At 42.3% G+C, this 19209-nt stretch overlaps 1 protein-coding gene across 3 annotated transcripts in view; it reads left to right on the forward strand.

The window, feature by feature from the left end:
* Window positions 1–5372, forward strand: part of UBE2J2 (ubiquitin conjugating enzyme E2 J2) — a 30699-nt gene extending 25327 nt beyond the window's left edge. For all 3 annotated transcript variants that reach the window (XM_088470320.1, XM_088470319.1, XM_088470321.1), the window contains one exon: window positions 3785–5372. In XM_088470320.1, the coding sequence (XP_088326446.1) occupies window positions 3785–4069 (285 nt within the window). In that variant the 3' untranslated portion in view covers window positions 4070–5372. The remainder of the gene's footprint in view (window positions 1–3784) is intronic.
* Window positions 5373–19209: the final 13837 nt, after the last annotated feature.

A 19209-nucleotide genomic window follows, 5' to 3' on the forward strand; every position in this document is an offset into this window, starting at 1 on the left:
AACCCCTTAATGTTAGGGACGCCAGTATAGAGGAGCCTTGACGATTGGCCTGGCGCTTATTCATATATTTGCAAAGGTATATAACTAATACCTCCTGAATCTCTATTATCATGTAGGATTTAAGTATTTTTGATTTTGCTACAGTGTGCTGGAGGGCAAATCCCTTTTTTCTGTGTTCAGTGTTAACCCCGCCCTTTACAAGCACCTGTGGTATGTCATTAAGCTGATTTGAGCAACTAACATATATTTTGTTTACAAGTGAACATGCAGCAAGATTTCGACTGATCTTGCAGGATTTTAAATAAATCGTTCCGTGTGTGCGCACACAGAACGATGTCATGCACGATACAGATGCATGTAGCATGGACCAGGGAGATCCGTGCCTCATGCATCTGTGTCATTGACACAGAAGCACGGATGGGATCCCTGAGACCCATCTGTGCTGCTGTGGTTTTTGTGTTTTTTTTTTTTTTAAAAGGAAAAAAATTGAGTCTCCCCCCACCTCCAAAGAGTAACCAGGTTGGGCTTTTAGTGACCCAGTGCTGGTTGTGCAAAATACAGGGGACCAACGAGGTAGGGGTCCCATGTATTTAGCACAACCAGCATCGGGCTAATCAGAACCTGCCCTGGTTGCCAAAATACAGTGGACAAACGACGCGTTAAGGATTTATTTGCAGGCTGGTCCACTACTGCTAAAGCTATCCGGTGGTACGTGCTACAATAATTGGTACTCTGTGGATATAAAGATGCTATATTTGATCTTCAGCACAAGCCGTGCATTCCCTCTACTTACCGGCCAATGACTTGTTGCTCCCGCTGTCTCCGCTCCACGACATCATCAGGTGGATGATTTCAACACCTCTAGGGGAGCGTAATCCACCGAGGTTCTGCCCTCCCACTGCCTCTACTCCGGGATTAGCACTGGTGATCAAGACCCACAGCGGTAGTGAGGTGCACTCACGGTAGTAAGGTTGGCTTTTACATCTGCATTTGGGCTATCAACTGCATTTATTTATCCATGTCCCAGACCTAAGCGGATTTGCTAATCACACTGGATCTTTTAAGACTTTGGTGGACTTTATATTTGCACTATATGAGAATATATATTTCCCTTTTCCATAGTTTATAAGGGTTAATAATTTTTTGGCCCTTTTTTTGTGGTATTAAACAATCTATTAGGTTAACTTGTATGTTCTTGAAATTATACCTTATTACATGAATCTGTAATACTTTATCCTTGCACTCCTAATTGTTTGTTATTTATTTGTTTATTTTTGAGTGTCTCCGGAAACCTCATTGGGAGCTGCATAGTGGTTGTTTGCCACAGCCAGGGGAGCCCTTTCACCGGGTCCCCCAGTCAAAGCATTAACCGTGACCGCTAGTCAGCCCAGACCAGGGATCCCTGGGGAGCATGGGACCACCCCAGTAAAGGGGTCCACCTCTCCAGGGCACCCCAGACCTAGGTTGATAGCCCGTGGCAATCCCCACCACCCCTGGGTGGTGGGTGCCGGGTTGATGATGTAGTGTATTTGAAAATGCTGGTATTTGGAGAACCACAAGTATCGGCATGCGGGACATTACGGGCCCGCTGGTACCTGTAGTTCCACAGCAAAAGCAATATTAAAATAAACACAGGACACACACCGTAGAAAGTATACGTTTATTAAACATACATGCACGCGCACACATGTACACATACTCGCCTATGTATCCCTGTAGCCACCGGTCCATGTAGATAATCTATAGAGTACCTGTAAAAAAAATAAATGATCCATACTCCCCTTCTCGTATGCGAAGTTCCGGTCCTCTTCGTTCCAAAGTAGGCAATCCCCGGGCTTGGCAAAATAAAAAAAATTGAAGAACACCGTACTGTCCTGTAAGGACGGTACTTCCCGAATGAGAGCTTAGCGGCGGGATTTCACTATGGAAACCCCACCACTGAGCGCTCATTGGCTAAAAAAGTCGAGCCTTCCGCCTCTCAACCAATGATCGGTTCCCACCATTGACTTCAGTGGTGAGAACCATGAAAGTAACCTTGTGTTTCTCCAAGTACCAGCATGCGGGGGAGGCTTGCTGGGACCTGCAGTTCCACAGCAAAAGACAATATTTTCAACACTTTCAAATGCACTACACTACAAAATCAACCCATCACCCACCGCCCAGGGGTGCCGGGGTGCCCTGCAGAGGGGGACCCCTTTATTGGAGGGGTCCCCAGCTCCCCAGGGAATCCCCGCCTGGGCTTACTAGTGGTCAGGGTTAATGCTTCGGCTGGGGGACCCGGTGAAAGGGCTCCCCTGGCTGTGGCATTAGACCCCCGCTAGAAAAAGTCCGGTGCTGGTTCTGGGTAATACAGGGGGACCCTACTCCATTTTTTTTTTTTTTTTTCCCCTTGTATTTCCAAAACCAGGACTGGATCAGAGCCCAGTGCTGGTTGCACAAAATACGAGGGTCCCCTACGTCATTTGTCACTCGTATTTTGGCAACCAGGGCTGGTTATGCTTAAATACAGGGGACACCTATGTCGTTTGTCCCATGTATTTTGCACAACCAGCACTGGGTCGCTAAAAGCCCAGGGCTGGCTGCTCTTTGAGGGGGTGGCACGCCGTTTCTTTCCTTGCATGTAGCACAGATCTCCCTGGTCCGTGCTACATGCATCTGTCATATCGCACACAATCTATCGTGAACGATGGATAAGGGAAACATCGTGCAGCTTTCGCTGCACATCATTCCCTTCAGCTGCCGGGGAGAGTTCAAGGGAGATTGCAAACCACATCGGATCATTTGCAAATCGTCCAGTGTGTGGAGGCCTTTAAAAGCCAAAATCCATTTGGCTCCAGGGACAGCTTCCCCAGGGGAGTCCATGGGGAAGGGGGACCCACGCTGTTTTTTGTATGCTCCCGACTGCCCTGGGGAAACTAGCACTGGTGCTAACTGGCCCTAGGTCTGGTTGGAACGATGATGAGTCGGTCCTCTATAGTTCTACCAGCCAGTGGATTCCACAGGGTGGCTTGGGCACACAGTAAAAGTGCAGATCCCCCTTCTGACTTCCCCATGGACTCCCCTGGGGAAGACAGCCCTGGTGCCAAATGGTAAAGCATAGTGCTAGTTAGCCTAAATTTAGGACGAGGAGCCACATTGGGTTTTCCCGCTGATTTTGTGGTAACCAACATTGGAATACTGGGCCGAAAGCGTTAGTGCTGGTTAGAAATTAGAAAGTATCCCCACGCATTTTTTTTTTTTCAGAGTGTGGAGCTTGCTTTTTTGCAAGTTGCTGTTGTCCAGTACTTTATTTAAATCTGTGTTAGGGTCAAATGCTAATCTGATTAATTTATGGGGAGAAAAGATTTGTGACAAATGATTGCATGATATAGAATATCCGATGATAAATCTGTCACTGCATTAGGGCAACTTCATAATTGTTTAGTTGGTCTAATCTTATTAAAAAGTTGTGTGTATGGGAAGCTTACTAGTGCATAATATATATATGCATGCATATGTGTGTGTGTGTATGTATATATATATATGTGTGTGTGTGTGTATATATATGTGTGTGTGTATGTATATATATATGTGTATGTATATGTATGTATGTATATATGTATGTATATATATATATATATATATATATATATATATATATAAAAAAGATTTTTTATAAACTTGGGCAATCCCCTTCCTTCTTAATGTGGAACATACATATATGTGTGTGTATATATTTTAAGCTTTTAATTTCCTTTTTTATTTTTTTGTGCCCTTTGCTTATTATTGCAATTCATTTGAACAGGAAATGAAGCAGAAACAACGGGCGCAAGAGGAACTAACCAGCAGGCCACAATCTCTTCCTCTCCCAGATGTGGTACCAGATTCAGAAGCTCACATTGGTCAGAATGGAGCTGCACTTTTAAATGGTCATGTCCCTTTAGCAGCAGCAAATCACCCGGGTCTACAACAGCCAAATCGTAACCATGGACTCCTGGGAGGGGCATTGGCCAATGTCTTTGTCATAGTGGGCTTTGCCGCCTTCGCCTACACAGTTAAATATGTACTAAGAAGCATAGCTCAGGAGTGAGGGGCCTGACAAATGCGCCAAGAAGATTTGGAGACCAAACTAGTCGAAAAGAGCAAATGGACTGCTAGAAGGAGTTGGACTCTGCACCATGCTCAAGTTACTACTATTTGTGCTACACTTGTGCAAAGTGATATATCAGTTTGCTCATGGGTTTAATATATATATATATTTTTTTTTCTTTAAGAACATTGAAATAAGCGGTTGCATATTTTCCATGATGTGCAGACACACAAACCTAAAAGAAAAACAAAACCTGCAGTCTCTGGTCATTTGAATTGGCCATTACAGGGTGGCTCCATCTCTATTTACTTTAATACATGAACATTGGTGACCCTTATTTCTTTTTTGTTTGCCTGGTTTTTCTATTTTATTTTAAAATAAACTTCTGAAAGGTAGACCCCCCCCCCCCCCCTTTTTTTTTTGCTACCATACCTTTTTGAGATGACGTGGCTTTGGCTACAGCTATATCCTCTTCTTGTCCCATTCCAGCATACGGGTTCCAAAGGATTGTCCTGTTGTGGATAGTAGATTAATTCCCAATGTCGAATAATGTTCACGTTATTTTTCTTTTTTTTTTGTTTTCTTAAGTTGTCGTAAAGTTTTAGATATGACACGTGGTATTTTATGACGAACTGAAATAATTATATCAGTAAATTTTATATCCTAATAAAAATGGATATTAATCTTTTATTAGACCACACAGACCATCCTTAGAGCATGTGTTACATGTCCAACCAACATGAGCCTATAGAGAGTTGTGAAATGACCTTCTTATTTACTACAGTCTCTTTGAGCATCGCCATGTTTATAATTATTCAAAAATAGAATGGGTCTTGGGCTCCATGATAAAACCCATGCAAACAGTTGTTTTGCACACAACGGAAAGTATATAATTGTAATAATTAGGAGACATAGTCCAGCTTTAGGATGGTTGCTTTGATTTCTACTGTATAGACAACTGTCCTCAATTTGTCAATGGGTAACAACTGTTTTAAATTACACCTGCCACCCAAATACATTGAAGATGGCCATTTATAGCGCAAACCAGAATACAGCCTATCCTTTCAGTTTGTGTCTCCTGCCTCAGCGAAGTCACTAATGCATAGATAGGTTGCATTCTCATGATCATTGGTTACGCCACAAAATGTCTTCCTCTTTGTGTGTCTATAGGTGATGGGTCATCTAATTTATAAAACAGCACTTGAAAGGACTCAGGCAGTCAGGAGCCTTGTAATGAACATTTGATTTGTTAACTTGTTTTACTGGATTAAACGTCATTTGAAAGATAAGTGATCACCACAAATTTGATTTGAAGTATTTCCATTTTTGTATATTCAATGTGCTAGCAAATGTACTGAGTTTTATAAACTTAATTTCTTCTGCACTCCAATCCTTCCTTGTGCTTTAGCGTCTTTGCAATTGTGCCAAGAGACTATTCTGGTGAGTCAGTATGCATCCACAATGACCAGATCAGTCTTGCTGCAAGCAGTGTACTTGCTGTAAAAGAGGGAATTAATCTGTATAGAAAGGGAATATTTTATTTTTTTTTGTTAAATTTCCTGAAGCGATTAAGTTTATTTCATATATAATGTAGTTTAGGCAGATTAGTTTCAGTGTGTCATTAAGTTTACTGAGCAACATTGAGGAATTGTTGGTAATTTCCAGGTCACTGCTACAATCCATCTGTTTAGCAACTGGAATGTTTCGGAGAAATGTTTTTTTTTTGTGTACAAAAATGTAAGTAGCACTGTAAGTAAAATCGCTAACCTTGATTACAATACTCTTTTTAGATTGTATATATGGCAGTACATGTGGGGAAAGGAAGAGGCTGCTGTTCTATGTAACCCTGAGCGATGAACTTGTTCCTAACTGAATCAGTTTTAATTTTATTATTTCCACCTATATGGAACAGGATCACTGCTGGGTGTTTGACCGAAATGAAAATGATAAATCTAAAGGCTCATTCAGCTTACTTTTAATACATATCAAAGGTTGTGTATTATTGTGTTGACTACTATACATGGTTACTGGTGTGTCCTATGCCTAATTAAATATGGCGACCCTGTTCTTTATAGCGAGCTGCCATGTTAGGAATGTGTGACTTCTCTAGCTACCAAGCATGCAGGGACGGACGAGCAGGCTTGCTTTAAAGTTTAGAGGCTGGCACCTTGTGAATTAGTTGATTCATGCACAGGGACAGTGATGTCAGAACACCCCAGATGTTTGTAAAAACCTCCATTCTCCAATTGTGATTATTTTTTTATTCACTCATAACTGCATTTTATCACTGGATCCTATTTAGAGATTTGCCATTCAACTTATTATAACTTTGTTGTAAATGAGTAGAAAAGTGGCTAACTGCAAGTATGGAATAAGACCGTATTCTTGATTGTATGGCAGCAGATATAAGCTTTTATCACTTGTATTGCCGTTTGTGTATCTCTTAATCACATACAAATAGAATGTTTCACATCTCAGATGCATCCATCCATTTTCAGGATTTTTTCATAGATTTCCTAATTTTTAGCAACATTCATTTGTAGACCTATACCCATGCTCTGTACTGTATATAGAATAACTATCATCTTTTGTCTTCTACTGTATTACATCTTATTAAGCACTCTAGTCTCACTGACCTTGCTAGATCTCAGACTCCTCACCTTCTGAGGGCCTCTATTCATAAAGCAAAGATCACATCAAGCAAAATCTATTTTATTAAAAGATTTTGCCACAAGTAAAATCTACTTTTTTTTTTTTTTTTAACTGGTAGAAACAGCAAGAGAGAAAAAAAAGGTTGTCTGGCGCTGAATAAAAGCACTGCTGTAATAAAATTTAAGACTGCCGCTTTCAAACTCTGGATAGGAGTTACCGTTCTTACCAATAATTCTCCAGATAAAGTATTGTAGAAAAAATGAAGCGCTGTCTGTAACATAAATAGTTAATGCATGTAACTTAGAAAACAACTAAATACCAGATCAGTCTTGTGATGCCAGTATGCAATTTTTCCATATTAAGCTTTGACCATTATACCAAATTGACCTGCTGTACTCAGTATGCACTCTGGGGGGTCATTTAGAGTTGGATGCAAGGCCCTTTTGTAGAGTGTAAAATGTACTTTTTTAGACCACTCATGCACATGAAAAATGGGTAACCCCACTTCCCTTTTTATGCATTTTGTGTATCCCTGACTTGCGCATTCTTGAGTCTGGAGAGGCAGAATGGTGAGGGAAGGGGCATGTAAGTGTAGGAAAGTGGGATAATCTCTGATACTGGAATGTAAATCCATAAATCAAGTAATATAGAGTTTATTGTGGTCTTACATTCCAGCACTAGAGAATCACCCTCTCTCCTAATATAACCACAGGAACTCTTTGTGAAGTTCCACTTTCTACTGGATGCAGGATTTAAACAACCAAATACATTGTGATTATCACTCAAGTGTTGCCGGTTAGATTCGCTGCATGCTTGTTTTGTAAGTGTAGGCCAAGTACAGTAAATTGGTTAAAGAGGGTTTTGGGAAGCGTTTACTTCAATTAAATATTTTATCATAGTGTTGGGTTTTTTTTCTTAACAGTATTTTTCTCCTTCATCCACAGGGGACACAGGAGTCAAGACTGTGGGGTATAGATGGGTGCAGAGACTCGAAATAATGGAAACACCTAGGTCAGTTTATGGGTAACATTTCAATCTCATTTTAATCTGGATTTTCCTCAGAGACCAATATATATATAATCCCCGTCTCTTTCACTGTGTGTCCGAGTGTAAGGGAATACTGCTATCTGTCACTGTAAGTATGACGGGCAGAGGGGCTGCCTCTAAGGCATCTCAGAAGTTGTACGCCTGTAAAAAGTGTAATTCTAAATTCACACAGGCTCGTTCAGAAGGGGCTCTTTTATGAGAGTCATGCGACCCTGGGGAACCCACACCACAGGGGACCCTCCCCTCCTTGGTCCACGCTAGCTGGGGTCATGGTGAATCTATCTGCGGAATTAGCAGAGTCCCGCAAAGAAAAGGAGGCTTCTCGAGAAATTGCTGAGCCGGCATGGGCTCAGGCCTTAGCGCGTTCTATGGAAAGTTTAGTTCAGGTGGTGGGTTCTGGTTCACATGTCCAGGCCTCGCTGCCACAACCTCCAGTCAGGAAGAGAGCCGTATTGGCGATACTGCAGTCGGATGAGTTTGAGGACGACCGAGGGTTCCAGTAGAGGAGAGTGTTCTCCTCCAGGATTGAGAGGAAGAGATGCTTCCGGAGGAGGATCCACAGGTGTTAGCCCTCAGGAGCTAGACGCTCTCATTTTGGCTGTATGCCAGGTACTTACATTGTCAGATGAGGAGTCTCTGCCTCCGACATATATCTCTTCGCTAAACAGCAGAGATCTGCTATCACATTTCCTATCTCACAGGAACTTAATGATCAGTTGGCAGTGGTGTGGAAATATCCGGACTAGAAATTCCTGATGTATAAGAGTCGTCTTTCATCCTAACCTTTTCCTACAGATAATAGGACTCGATGGGAATCTCCTCCAGTCCAGTGGCCTCCTCTGTGTCCCTTCTCTCCAAGAAGACTACCCTCCCAGTTCCTGGAGTCATTTAAAGAAGCCTGCTGACCGTAAGTTGGAAACAACTTTAAAATCCATTTACACCGTAGCGTGGGTTCTCCTTCGTCCGGCCTTGGTAGGATCCTGGGTCAATACGGCTATTAAACAATGGGTTGAAGAGTTGGCAAGAGGTTTGCATTCCGGAACATCAAGATCAGAACTTATTTTAGCGGAACATATTAGAGAGCCAGCCATCTGTCTTGGTGACGCTTCCAGGGATATAGATTTACTTGAGTCCCGGATTTCAGTCTCGGCAATAGCGGCTTGTAGAGCTCTCTGGCTTTCGTTCATGGCAAGCTGATGCCGAATCTAAGAGGGCGGTGGAAGCATTACCTTTCACCGGGAATATTCTTTTTGGACTTGAGTTGGATAAGTGGATCTCTCAGGCCACAGGAGGCAAATCCACTTTTCTACCGTCCTCTTCCTCGTCAGTCCAGTTACCAAGAAGGCCTTATTCTGAAACTTCTTTTAGCTCCTTAGAGTTCCCACAAAGTTGAGGTTGAATAAATCTGCGGTAATAATTAGAGAAGCCGAGGAAACGCTGGACCGCTTTGAGGGAAATTGGCTGGACCCATTTTAGTATAGCTTCGACTTTACTAGGATCCGCGGCAAACCCTTGAGAAGAAATGACGTAGCCTAGGAAAGAAATCTGGGTGACATCGAAATCCCATTTCTCCAGCTTGGCGAAGAGGTGGTTCTCTCGTAGCTTCTGTAGAACTAGATGTACGTGCTGATGTTTGTCCAGTGCCTGAGAAAAAAAATTAATTGTCGTCCAGATATGACAAACTTTCCCAGGAATTCTCGAAGGGTGTAGTTGATGAGATCCTGGAAAACCGCCAGAGTATCAGGTTGTATGCTCCCCGGAGTTCAATCTTGGCAAATATGTTGGCCTGACGTAGCTGATCAAAAAGCACAGAGATAAGGTAGCGTGTAGGAATCCTTAACTGTGATGTTATGGCCTCTATAGTCAATACAGGGACAGAGGGACCCATCCTTCTCTACAAAGAAAAGGCAGCTCCAACCGGTGTTTGAGGGGCGGATGAATCCCTTCGCCAACGTGTCCTTGATGTAATCCCTCATCACCTTGTCTTCTGGCACAGAAAGAGAATACAACCGGCCTTTAGGTAATTTGGCACCTGGAATTAACTTGATGGCACGGTTGTAAGATCGATGCGGAGGAAGGACATCCACCAGCTGCTTAGAGAAGATATCAGCAAAATCTCTGTAGTGAAGTGGGATGGCCTCTGGAGCCAATAGTGGGTTCTTGGAGGAAATAGGAGCCAGGCCTAAATGCAATTCCTCCTGAACATTTAGGCCTTGCCTTTTACCGGTCTGAGCGGACAGTTGTTCACGGTATGACCCATGTCTCCGCAATACATGCAGAGACCAAGGGAACTTCTCCTGCGTCTCTCTTTGGGTGACAATCGAGATGCACCAATTGGCATTGGTTCTTCTGGGTCAGAGGATTTAGTCCAAATGGGATTGCGGGGTGACTTGGAAAGATTTTGTTCCCATCTTCGTTCCTGGAGATGTTGGTCAATTCTGATAGCCTTCTGCATGAGGTCATCCTAGGACTCGGCGCGAGGTTGTTGGACGAGGATGTCCTTGATTGCCTCAGAGTCCAAGCTGATATTGGCTGCGTAGGGCCGGGTCATTCCAGCCAGAGTCAGTAGCCCATCTGCGGAGCTCAGAGGAGTAATCTTCCGCCGCTTTCTGATCCTGTTTGAGGGATTTGGATTCAGCCAAAGAAGGCTTATTAGGGTCGTCGTACAATAAGCCCTTGGCAGTAAAAAAGGCATTGACTGACTGCAGCGCTGCATGGGTTGAGGGTAACCCAAAGGCCCAAGTTTGTGGATCCCCCCTGAAGAAGGGAAATTACCAGTCCAGCTCGCTGCGATTCTGTCCCTGAGGAGACGGTACGAAGCCTGAAGTATAGCTTACAGCTCTTGCGAAAGTTGAACTGTCGATGATACTCAGATAACCGTTTCGGCAAGTTCATCTTAGGCTCCTTGAGAGGCGCTGAAGTAGCAGGAGCCCGGCTCTCTTCGACACACAGGGAGAGTTCTTGGACTTTCTGAGTGAGGATTTGTGCAGCAAGCTCCTGAGCAGGATTCTGTGCCTGTTCCATGATTACTCTCTAATTTTGGGCCGACTATAATGTTATGAATGCCAAAGCCTGCTCCGTGTGAACCCCCTTGAACCCGGCTAGCGAGGTCTACTGCCACTAACAACCGCCCGTTGTTCCCTTAGAATTAGACACGTTCCCCGGTACATAGGTGGCCGCCTTGTCTTACTACTCCTGGGTAGTAGTGGTTCACACGAAGGTACAATGGAATCCAGTGGTGAGTGGGACAACAGGACAGAAACGGGTACGGCTTGGGAGCCGACGGTGTGTCTTGTGTGCCAATGGTGCGGCAAGAGCTGATGGTGGTAGAAATTGGTAAACCAGTTATGTGGCTTTGAGAGCTGATAGTGCAGCTTGGGTGCCGATGCTGTGGCAGAGGTTGGTACCCAAATGATGTGACTGAGAGCCGATGGGGTGAATTTTGAGAGCCAGTACACAAGTTTGTGTACTAGTTGGTGTAACAATTACTGTATTGCGACATTGAGAGCCGGTACACAAGTTTGTGTACTAGTTTGTGTGCTGCGCCTTTGAGAGACAGTGGCAGCACGAAAGGTGCTAGTGTGGCTAGAGAGCCGTTGGAAAGGCTGTTGAGCCGGTGGCAGCACGAAAGCTGCTAGTACGGCTAGGGTGCCGATGGAGAGGCTGCTGAACCAGTGGCAGCACGGAAGCTGCTGGTGCGGCTAGGGAGCCGTTTGGAGAGGTTGAGAGCTAGTGGCTGCACGGAAGCTGCGGTTGCGGCTAGGGAGCTGTTGGAGAGGCTGAGAGCCGGTAGCAAGGTAATTCCGCTGGAGTACCAGGATACACTACCACGAGGTGATAGACTGCTGACCATGCAGCTGAGCCGAGAGAACTTACAGGAACGCTATAGTCGGTGAAGCGGCAAAAGGCCAGCGTGCATAAATAGGAAAAAATAATCATGTCATGCTGTGGGTAACACGTGACCTCCTGAGTTGTGCAGATCGCCTAGCAAATGAGGGAACCAGAACAACATCATCATGAGAAGGTAACCTACCAGAGGGAGACAAGTCGTGAACTCGACTTGTAACAGGCGTCCAGACAAAACCATCAGCTCCCTCACTATTGCTGCCACACCCAGGATCTGGAGGCGTTGGCGGTAGATGTGCTGACAGCTCCGTCGTTGTTCCAGTTTGTTTATCTGTTACCACCTTTTCCCCTTCTGCCTCAAGTTCTCAAGCAGGAGAAGGTCAGAATCATTCTGGTAACCTTAAATTCTCAGAGTTCTCAGACCTAAAACTGCTTCTCAGAGCAGGTCCTTGGCCGCTGCCTCTTCATCCGGAACTCCTTCATGGGCAGTGCCACTGAAAAATGTTGATTTGTGAAATTCTAATAATTTATTACCGCAACACTCGCCAGAAATGGTGTCGATGCTTTCAACATAGGGCTGTTTTTTCCTAGGAAGAGGCTGGGACTGTGTGACATTGTGACCAGGGGATCCTGTACAGTTGGTTTTCTTGTAATTGCGTCAATAGCGCTCGATTATAATTCTTGAGCAATTGCCTGGGAGGCTTGGCAGACTAAATGAGGCACCTCTTGAGTGGATTTCAGCTAATTGTGTGCTTTGAATCCACTCCCTCATGGGTTCTTCTGCAGGTGCACCCCACTGCTTCCGGTCCTCCAGGATGATATTATTAAATAATGCAATTGGACAGGGCAACCAACCTCTCAAAGGAAAGCCTTGAAATCCATTCTTAATAGTTGCAATTTAATGGGAATGTAACCATCCAAATTTTCTTTGCTTTTTGTCTAGCACAATACAGTAGATATGTTAGATAACATTTTATGTCATTTATATTGCACCTCCTCTTTTAATTTTTTGTGACCTTTCTAGACTTGACCACAGCCTTAATGACGACATATACCACCTCTATATCCAACACATTACCATTAGGCCACACCCCTAAGCTAGTATATAGTGAGAAGATGATCAAATCTTAATTATATGTGCAGGATAGCTCTGGGAGGCATCAAAGAGATTCTGGGTGAAAGTTAGCAGAATAATGGAAGTTTAGCAAATGATGAGCTCAAGTAAGCAGCCTTAGTAGTACCATCATAGAAATTGCATAAAGTTCTATGTTAGGATTATTTGAATACAATTATTCTTTACTAATAATATGAGAAAACTAATACATAGGCCCGTATTCAATCTCAGACGAAAAGGCCAGACTTCGTCTCCTGGACTTTTTGCCTCCTTCGGCTGTTTTCCAGGTGGAAAAGTATCGTGCGCGTGGCCGATTTATCTCCGTATTCAATTCCTATGTACGCGAAAACTGGACCCAGCGCAACTTGAAGCGACAAAAACCCCACTCCCTAAAGATGTCCAGACCTGAGGGATCACTATGGGTACCCTCGTTTTTACCTGCTGAAGGGAAGTTAGGTTTTTAAATAGCCGCGGCAGGTGACGAAGAATAGCATTTAGGATTTTTTTTGGGGGGGGGGGGGGGGGGGACTGCCCATTAAATTTGGGGTAAATGAAAATGGGTGCAAGCATATTTTTAAGTCCCTAAAATCATTTTTAAAAATTCTTCAAATATGTACCTGCTGCTATTACCCCTAATGAAGAAAACACCCGCCGCACACTTTGGAACCCCTCTGGAATCTATTTCTCTACTTTAGGATTTGGTTCCCAATTTTTTTTTTTTTTTTTTTTAACCACAAAATTCAAGTTGATTTTTTTGGGATGAATTGATTTTTTTTTTATTTTTTGACATTATTTTTTAGGGGGTATTCCCAGGGGTGCAGGCTATTTTTTTTTTTTTTTTTTAAGCCTGCACCCCTAAACTCCAATTCTGCACCTTTTTTTTTTCTTCACCAGTTAAAGGCTGGAGAATACATCCTCGTTTTATTACAAACACTTTTTCGCACCAGCGAAAAGTCTTTGTAATTGAATATGGGGATAATTACAATAGGCGAAAATTATGTAGTAAATGGGTTTTTGCTTGTAATTGAATACGGGCCATAGTAGGAGTCCATTAAAAGTTTGTCCCTAATTGCACATAAACAAAGTGTTTGTCATTGGGACACTAACCACAGCCCAAAGTTATGACATCCCTCCGGAGGTGTCAGTAGTACGCGTCGGCTTCATACAAATATTTAATGTAATTCTGAATACAATGTTTTTAACGATTTGTGAATGTCATGGAATTAACATAACATTTTTGTTTCCATTTTGCTTACTTCTTATTTTTGGTCAGATTTTTTTTCTTTACAGTTGCAAAATGTCACTGGATCCTCTTTAGAGATTTTTCCATTCAACATATTATAACATTGTTGTAAAGAAGTAGAAAAGTGGGTAACAGCAAGTATGGAATAAGATCAAATTCTTGATTGTATAGCAGCAGATAAGCGTTTATCACTCATGATAGAATTTTATATTTCCTTATATCTGTGTCTCTATTAATTACATACAAATAGAACGTCTCCCTTCCAATTCTTTTTTTAAATTTTGGATTATTTTATTTTTATTCAAACACAAACCTACCACAAAAAAAAATCATAATACAAAAAAAGGAAAAATATAAATTTATATATACTGTATATAGTTAAAGTAATCATTAAATTAACAATTTGAGCAGATTACAGTTGAGCAGAAATACCAGCACATAATTTTTATACCAGCAAAACAATATAACATTACTCATAAACATACAATCATATATAGAAAATTTGTAAACACAGAAGTGCTAAAGCACAAAATATAACCCTAAAATACCTCCAAAAAAGGTAAATATAAAATCACTAGAAATAAGATTAAACTCCCCAGATATTGCTGTAGCCTATTCATCTTTACACATTGGTAATCATATTGTGTGAACGTCAGGCCTGTCATCTGACACTGTAGCATACCTGGACTCTAGCCATCTCTGCCAAATACGGTTAAATTTAGATTCAGCCTTGGGAGCAATATATAATTATCGTTCATGGGACACTGTGGCCTTAACTAGTGAAACTCATTCTTGAGATACAGGACCTGTGATAGCCATCCATGTCCGTGCTATGCAAACTTTGGCCAAGGGACACAAATTGAGACAATATTGTTTAGTGGATCGATCAATGGTTTCTTCGTCCAGCGTACTTAATATACATGCTACCGAAGAGAGAACTGACTGAGAAATACTGGTTGAAGCTACCACACAAATCACCTGATCCCAAAAACTCCTAACCTGTGGACATGTTTATAAAAGTTGCCAAAAGGTACCCGGAGCATGCCCACACTTGGGACATTTAGCATCAGTTTGACCCCAAAATTTTAGGAGAGGTTCAGGGGTGAGAAGTACTATGAATTATAAACAGTTGGATCTGTTGGAACCTAATGGATTCCCATGGACTTCCCAAGGCTAATGACCAATAGTTGTCACACATTGGACCCACATCTTCTTCCAGTTGTGTTTTAAGGTGAGGAAGATTAGAAGAGTGATAAGCCGCCATTATATATGAATATATAGATGAGTTCTTTTTGAAGTAATAGAGGATAAAAGTAATTTAAGTGGAATCCTGTATGTTAGGTGGCGTCTCTAAAAATTGAGCTGTAAACGCGTGCCTAAGCTGTAAATAACTGTAAAATATCGTATGGGGAAGTAAGTACACATTACATAACTGCGAAAATTATTTCAATACATAACTCTCACAAATATGTCCCAGTGTGGTTATACATCTGCACTCCAGAAGATAGTTCTGACAATGATTTGGCATTCCATGATGGAGTGTCAGGGTCAATGTTCTCAAACCCTAGAAGCTTGTGACCAGAACTCCATATTTTAACAGCCTGAGTGATCAACTGGGGACCTTGGCGGTATTCTCGACCTGCAAAGGTGTGTGTCCTGATAAGGCCTGTGCCACCAATAGCGTATATAGAGCATCCACCAAATTAGCCTGTAGCCAACACCTCAAATAGGATAATTGAGCAGCATAATAATAGATACGAACATGAGGTAGTGTTAAATCCCCATCTGTTATAAGTCTGGCAGGCCCCCTCTACCAGAGAAGAGACCAGTCCCTCCACTTTGCGGAATAACGTAATTGGAAAATAAATAGGTGAATGGTGAAAAATATAAAGAAGTTTTGGTTGAATTATCATCTCGACCAGATTTACTCTACCGGTAAGAGTAAGAGACAATTTGCTACGTTAGCGGGTTTTGGCCTTCAGAATTACTAGTTGTGGCTGAACATTCAAAGAAATGTAATCCATTTAGGAGTTACTTATCCAAATCCCTAAATATTTGAATTTATCTACCCAGCAGAGGGGGAGAGATGCCAATGGGTAATCTGGACAGGAACCTCGAAGAGGAAGGATATGTGATTTCTCCCAAATCTTTGACAGGCCTGACAAGGTAGCAAACTTGGACATTACTGAAGCACAGTGGGCATAGATACAGAATAATCTGACAGAGACGAAGGTCAACAGCATATGCCACTTTATCCTCTCTGCCCCCTAATCTAAGTCCCCCAACTCACGGGTGTGCACGTAGTATACAAGCCAGGGGCTAATGCAGATAGAGCAAGAGACGGGACAACCCTGCCTTGTGCTCCTGGCCAAATCAAATGAGGGGGATATATAACCATTAATGGATATTCTAGCACTCTGAGCATTATATAATAATTGAACCCATTTTAAGAAGACAGGGCCTATTCCAAAACACTTCATAACTTCCCACAGAAAGGGCCACAATAACAAGGGATACAATAACCGAGGAGGACTCATCCCCATGGGAGGCCTGAATATGAATGAGCAGTTGCTTGATACTCACTGCAGTAGACTGCCCGGGCATAAATCCAGTCTGGTCTGGGTGGACAATAGTGGTTACCACCTTATTCAAACTGAGGGATATGTTTGCAAGAATTTTGGCATCTGTGGGAATAGGATGATAAGAGTCTGGCAATTTAGTATCCTTCCTGGGTTTTAGCAGGACTATTATCAAAACTTCTGACATAGAAGCAGGGAATAAACTTTCTTCAAATAGTTTATTGTATAATCCCAATAGCTGAGGGATAAAGAGTGAATCATGCTTTTTATAAAGTTCTATGGGAATACCATCTAGACCTGGAGCCTTTCCACCCGGAAAGGATTTAATTGCCAGATCTATCTCTTCTGCTGTGAGGGGAGTATCCAAAAATTCTACATCCTCCACTGACAGAGAAGGAAGGCCCACAGTTTCAACATATGACACTAGTTCATAGTGGCCACAGGACAACTTCGAGGAATATACAGACTGAAAATAAGACAGGAACACTTCAGCTATATCAGGGGTAGTAGATACCACTGAACCAATATCATTGCTTAATTTAGCTACTATATTAGATGGGCAGTCCGCATTTACCAAGTAGCTCCCCATCCTGTAAGTATATTGTGAATGTGAGGCATATAACAGTCTATGATTAGCATTATCTTGTAAATGTGCAGTCCAAGCAGCCTGGGAGGTCAGCCAGAGAAGCCTAGAGGTTTCAAGCCTATCCTCCAAATATAAACTAATTCATTATTTTTGCATGTGCTCTCAAGTTCCTCTTCCTTTCGTCTATAGAACAACTTAAGGTCAGCCACTCTCTTTATTAATGTACCTCTTAAAAAAGCTTTAAAAGTATCCCATATAATAGCAACTGAAGCTGAGCTCTTATCAGAAAAATAGCTGGACCAAAGTGCCTCCAATTCTAAACCTGCCCCATCTGTTGTAACTAGCATGGATTTAACTTCCAAAAAGGATTGTCCTCGAGGGTACACAATATAAACTACCATGCTAAGTGGAGACTGATCCGATAAACCTCTGTTTTCATATACTATATATTAGAAATCTTGGGAGTCAGGTTATGAGAGACCAGGGCTAGATCAATTCTTGAAATAGAGTGGGAAGTATACGAAAAACAAGAATATTGATGAGCATTAGGATGCTTAGTTCTCCACACATCAATCCAGCCCAGGTCTGCTACAAAGTTCAAGAAAACCCGCCACCGCCCTGCAACTGTGATCCAGCCGTTTCCCGCCATCTATCAAGAGTTGCATCTAGCACGTTTTTAAAGTCCCCTAAGCAAATAACTGGAGTGGTAGGAGAGTGCTCTATAAATTCTGCAGACTTTTGTAGTACCTCATAAGAGAAAGGAGGAGGAACATAGACAGCTAAAGTAAATAAGGGAGTTGCATTTATCTTACACTCTAAGAATACATAGAGTCCCCCCGGATCAGTAGATACAGCAATTAAAACAAAAGAGACCATTTTTTTAATCGGTACATACAACCCTCTGGAAGCCGTTGTGGAAGAGACATGATATGCCCAACCCACCCATGGCCTCCTAAGGGAAAGTAATTTGCCCCCATCAAATGTGTCTCTGTAAGACACACAACATCAGGGTCATGGTGTGTCAGGTGGTTAAGTACTAAAGAGCACTTGATCTTGTCATTCAACCCTCTGACATTCCAAGTAAAAAAAAATTAGTCATAACTCTTGATAATTAATATCATCTGCAGTATTTTATATCCAGAGCCTACTTCTTTAAAAAAACATGAGGTGAAAAACTTAGAAAAGTAACATTTATATACACTTTGGTACTGTATTCTGCTGTCTTTCAAATAAAATAGAAAATAAAATTTAGAAACTAAACACAAAAAAATACATAAAAATAACCCAGTCCCCATCCTCCCTGTATGCCACCCGAACTTTTGGCATACCTGATAACCCGAACTTCAACTAGAAGCTATAGGCCTAACAGGCCTTAACTAACTAACTAAACCCTACTGAATAGGAGAGACAATGAATAGTAATAGCCACTCAAGCAGGGGTGTACTCCGGCTATAAGTAGCTGAGCAACTACAACACACTACAACTGAACCCACTGTAACATAATACTTGTTGCATTAACCAAATATCAGAATACCAGTAATATACAATATCAAAAGATTTACTGCAAACAGTTAAATCAATAGACCATAATCAGTATAATCATACTCTATCACATTGGTATATAACCTGTGTGCCATTGTACCAGAGAAAAAAACTCCCCAACCAGTAACATTTGAACAGAAATTTCAGCATGTAGTATAGTTACGTGTCAGGTGTATTAAGACAAGGCATTAGACCCATGTAACAATCAGTCCGCAGCCATTTGTCTGTGTCCAGGTGCACGCAAGTCCAGCCAGGTTGCAGCCTCACGTGGTGTAGCAAAGAATTTCGTAGCCCCGTCCACCTCGACCCGTAGCCTGGAAGGGAAAAGCATAGCATAGGCCATAGGCCAGATTCAATTCCCTCAGACGGCGTTTAATCGGTAAGAACTGAGCCCTGTCCTTCTGCACATTCACAGCGAAATCTGAAAACGCAGATATCCGGACTCCAGTCCTTTCCAATTGTCCTTTAGTACGAACCAGGCGGAGTACTGCATCCTTATCCTAATAGTGAAGGAATTTGGCAATAAAAGTA

This window comes from Taudactylus pleione, unplaced genomic scaffold, assembly GCF_031769625.1.
Source record: "Taudactylus pleione unplaced genomic scaffold, aTauple2 ptg000097l, whole genome shotgun sequence".
NCBI classification, from domain to species: Eukaryota; Metazoa; Chordata; class Amphibia; order Anura; family Myobatrachidae; genus Taudactylus; species Taudactylus pleione.